General features: G+C 32.4%; 1 protein-coding gene across 1 annotated transcript; it reads left to right on the top strand.

The window, feature by feature from the left end:
• Positions 1-1,041: 1,041 nt before the first annotated feature.
• LOC110647479 (bidirectional sugar transporter SWEET1-like) lies at positions 1,042-2,491 on the top strand. The gene is made up of 4 exons (XM_058130566.1): positions 1,042-1,079; positions 1,324-1,603; positions 1,826-1,945; positions 2,081-2,491. Exons 1-4 carry the CDS (start codon positions 1,042-1,044, stop codon positions 2,489-2,491), a joined length of 849 nt encoding a protein of 282 aa, XP_057986549.1.
• The last annotated feature ends 1,061 nt before the right edge of the window (positions 2,492-3,552 follow it).

Below are 3,552 nucleotides of genomic sequence, written 5' to 3'. Positions count from 1 at the left end.
AGGTATATCCTCTTCATTTTCTTCCCATAGTTCTTAAGGTGCAAGAAGCAATGAGACACAAAATGCTTTAAACTCTATCTACAAAGTGCAAGCACATGCCTAATAGAGGTGATGCACAAAAGAAAGAAATTTAAAGCCAAGCATTCATATTAGAAGGCAACAATCTATTATAATATAGCTCGTATTCATAACATAAAACATTTAGAATCTTAGTAAGATTGTTTTTGAAACTAAAAACAAAAAAATAATAATGATGTTAAAAACTCTTAAAACATAATCCTTTCATATGTAGCCCCTAAGACAACCATAGGACAATTAATCATGATCAAGAACAGTAGTCTTTTTAATTGTCATTATCCAAGGAAGGCAGTAGAGACGACCTTTACAGAATGAAGAAATGGGGGTCCTGGGGTATTATTTTTTGGATTAAGAGAGTAAATGAGAAGAATTGTTGAGAAAAGAAAGTAGGGGGGAGGGCGGGAGAAAAACAAGAGCTAGAACAAAAGTAAAGGAAATTTGAGATAGTGAAGAAGAATACTTCGATGTGTAAAGAGAGACACTACCTAGCTTGTTTTCTTCCCCCTTAAAGAAGATCTCTAGATGAAACAACATATAATAAAAGAAAAAGAATAATAAAAAAAAAAGATGCATGAAAAATATTAGTGAGGCAAGATTGATTAACCTCGCCAGCCTTTTGTGGGCTGAGACACTAGGACTGGTGCCTCAACCATGCTTTTAATAACTATTTTCTTGTATCAAAAAGAGCTGTAGTTCTCTTATTTTTTGATCTGTGGATACACTGAATTTCTTACCTTATGAATGGGTGCAAATCATAAGCACTGATGAGATTCATCCACAGAGTTAAATATAAATTCAGATTTGTGTTTGTGCTTTAGGTTTAGCACTTTATAGAATGCATTAATCACTCATGTTTTATGCAGCAATGAGCTTCAAAAAGCTAGAATAGTTCTGATAATGTGAGAAGATTAATAAGGAAAAGAGGAAGGAAATAGATGAGTAGTCAGTAGACAATATCAAATTATGCTCGTCTCTAGCCAACATGTCGAGAAGGAGTTCAGGTGATGCATCTGAGCTGATCTCCTTCACGTCCAAATATTTTACTTCCACTCTTGACATCTGAAATGAATATTCAATTAAAAATTATGGTCATGTAGGAATTTGTATTTCACAATTTTTTTTACTCTTTACTGTTTCAATAGTACGTTTTCTATTTTTTAATTCAAATATATGTTTTAATATAATTTGTATAAAATTTTACTTTGTTTACATGCTTAGTGTTTTTTTTTTTTAACATTTTTACAGGTACGGCTTGCCTTTTATATCAAAAGGCAACATCCTATTATCAATAATCAATCATATAGGAGCATTGTTGGAGATAATATATCTGTCGATCTTTATTTATTATTCTCCAAATGCAAGCAGGCATAGAATCTTCAAATTCCTCTCCAGCATACCTTGTGTCTTTGTTCCTATGTTTATCGGATCTCTCGTCATGCATGGGGAACATAGGAGAATATTTTGTGGATATGTGATTGCCATTACCTCCCCAGTTGTGTATTGCATCACTTGTGGTGCCGCCACCGTAAGTAAAAAATTTTTATATTTATTTTTCTTGCTTTACTAGACTTGTGAACTAATTTTTCAAAATAAATTTTATATATTTGATAAAAATTTATATTAAAATAAAATTTTTTTTAAATAAAATATAAAAATTTACAGGTGTAATGATATTATTTTGATGCATATATAGAAATCTTATATAATTATTTCAATGATGAATTTTTGTTTGTGCATAAAAAAGCAGTGGATGATGATCCAAATGCATAGTGTAGGATCCGTTTCGCTATTTGGGTCATTAATGAATACACTATGTAGATGTGCTTGGTTGGCCTATGGTATATCACGTGCTGACCTTTTCATTGCTGTAAGTTTCTTAATTCTTATTTATTTTAAACTTTACTTTTCTCTGTTTGCTAAAAATCAATATTATATTGTATTTGATAATTACTATTTTGCAAATCATTGTCATATAAATTTATTAAACATTATTTACTTATAGATCCCCAATGGCATTGGAGGCGGTACTTACTTGTTGCGGACGATATTATATTTTATATATCGTGGACAACAAGCAGAAAATGCTCCAGTCCGTGACCAATTTATCGAAATAGAAATTCCTAACCAGGATGATGGAGAAGAAGAAATTCTTGAGTTAGAAGAAGAAATTCCTGAGTTAGAAGAAGAAATTCCTGACGAAGAAATTCCCGAGTTAGAAGAAGAAATTCCTGAAGAGGAAATTCCTGAGTTAGTAGAAATTCAAGTTATGGGAGATGACAAGAAGCATCTGGTATTTGAAATGATATGGGAAGAATTATACCGGATGATATGGGAAGACTTCGAAACAATTTCTGGTAAGTTAAAAGAAGTTCAGGCCACAAGGGATGATCTTAGCAGAGAACTAGTTACCTGAATTCAGTTTATTTATACTGTGATATGAAGTAGGTAAGTAGTTAGCCAGCTATTTTGCTTTATAACTAATTTCTGTTATTTCCCGCTTTTCTCTTCAAGTGTATGTAAACACTTCTCTACTTCAATTAATACAAGTTGCAATTTCATCTTTGGTTCATTTTGTAATATGGTATCAGAGCACTTTTTCTCTCTGCAGTTACTTTTTCTTTCTTGGACTTTCTCAAGCTTTCTCGAGAAAATTTCTTTGCTTCAATGGCTGCCAATGCCAGTGATCATCTAGCGAATCCAGCTAATCCACAAGGAGACGTTATTCGAATTTCTGATCTATAGGGGCAAATTTATAATTTCAAACAAGGTGAGCTTTTAGAAAAAAAAGTATTTTACTCAATTATAGATTCAATGGTATGAGTTGGTTAATTTTGGCCCAATTCATTGTGGAGCAATTTCGTTTGTGCAAAAGTATATGAAGAGTGATTATGTGATAAGATTCTTGAGAGGTTTGAATGAGCAATTTGCAAATGTTAAATCTTAGATTATGTTAATGGAGCCTCTACCTTCAATTAATATGGTTTTCTCCTTAGTGATTCAGCAAGAAAGACAAATCTGTAATCCTAATATAGAATCTATGGTTTTTATGAATGGAGTTATCAGACTTGAGAGTTGTGGTTTTGTTGGTTTTGGTTCTTATGGTAGAGGATATTTTAATTCCAATAATGTGCAATTTGCTTCAAATACTATGCCTTATACTAGAAGAGGTCAGTTTACTAGATCAGTCAAGGTTTACACATACCGTGGCAAACAAAAGACACGCTGTTGACACTTGTTATAGGAAATATGGTTTCCCTCCGATTATAAATTTTGAAATGCTGCTGCACATGCTGTTGTTACCACTGAAAATGTTGAACCAATTGCTATTTTTGAATCTCTACCTGTAACGCCCTCACCATAGGTAGTTCGTACATTTTATTGTTTCGATGATACATGTCTGTTCGGACAGTCAAAATATCTGGAACTACACTTAGACTATAGTGAGGAGGCATAAATTGAAGAAATAAATGTAAA

Source organism: Hevea brasiliensis, chromosome 12 (genome assembly GCF_030052815.1).
Source record: "Hevea brasiliensis isolate MT/VB/25A 57/8 chromosome 12, ASM3005281v1, whole genome shotgun sequence".
Taxonomy (NCBI): domain Eukaryota; kingdom Viridiplantae; phylum Streptophyta; class Magnoliopsida; order Malpighiales; family Euphorbiaceae; genus Hevea; species Hevea brasiliensis.
This window is presented reverse-complemented; position numbering and strand designations above follow the sequence as displayed.

What these genes read in the sequence shown, in the direction of transcription:
- LOC110647479 (XM_058130566.1), top strand. Translation starts at nt 1,042, where the DNA reads ATGCTCGTCTCTAGCCAACATGTCGAGAAGGAGTTCAG. An exon ending in CATGTCGAGAAGGAGTTCAG is followed by an intron (nt 1,080 to 1,323) that starts GTGATGCATCTG and finishes ACATTTTTACAG; the next exon opens with GTACGGCTTGCCTTTTATAT. An exon ending in TCACTTGTGGTGCCGCCACC is followed by an intron (nt 1,604 to 1,825) that starts GTAAGTAAAAAA and finishes ATAAAAAAGCAG; the next exon opens with TGGATGATGATCCAAATGCA.